At 62.2% G+C, this 444-nt stretch overlaps 1 protein-coding gene across 1 annotated transcript in view; it reads right to left on the minus strand.

Moving 5' to 3' along the window:
- Positions 1 to 240: 240 nt before the first annotated feature.
- The window catches only part of CATIP (ciliogenesis associated TTC17 interacting protein), a gene marked incomplete at its 5' end in the record, with an annotated part of 2150 nt that continues 1946 nt past the window's right edge, over positions 241 to 444 (minus strand). Inside the window, one exon of the mRNA XM_008949238.1 lies at positions 241 to 444. This exon is cut by the window's right edge and continues 6 nt beyond it. Within this exon, the coding sequence (XP_008947486.1) occupies positions 241 to 444 (204 nt within the window).

The following is a 444-nucleotide window of genomic DNA, read 5'->3' on the forward strand; positions in this document are numbered from 1 at the left end:
CCGGAGAAATGTGAGGTGGTAGTCAGCATACCAGAAGGTGTGAGCCTGGCCCTGCCCCAGGCTATGCTCAGGCACCTCTCACCCCAAGCAAGGGCTTGAACGGCTGGGCAGGGGGACAGGGTCCCCCTAGACTGACATGGGGGAGCCGTTAGCATCCAATTCACCCCCTGCCCTCCCCAGGCCTTATTTTCCCCAAAGAATATGATCCTGGACAGGCAGTGCTGACAGCTTTATTCCCCATTAGCCAGAGGGTGGCGAGGCAGGGGGGCTAGGGAGGGGGCTGGTAGCTCTAGCAGAGGAGAAGGTGGTCCCAAGGGGCTGCTGGCGGGCAAAGGGGGCGAAGAATTGGGCAGCGAAGGAGACGGGGTCATGGGGCTGCTGCAGGAGCAGGGCCTGGAGGAAGTCGGCCAGCAGCGCCTGCAGCTCAGGGTGCTGCTTAAGGTA

Source organism: Merops nubicus, unplaced genomic scaffold (assembly GCF_000691845.1).
Source record: "Merops nubicus isolate BGI_N331 unplaced genomic scaffold, ASM69184v1 scaffold39661, whole genome shotgun sequence".
Classification (NCBI taxonomy): domain Eukaryota; kingdom Metazoa; phylum Chordata; class Aves; order Coraciiformes; family Meropidae; genus Merops; species Merops nubicus.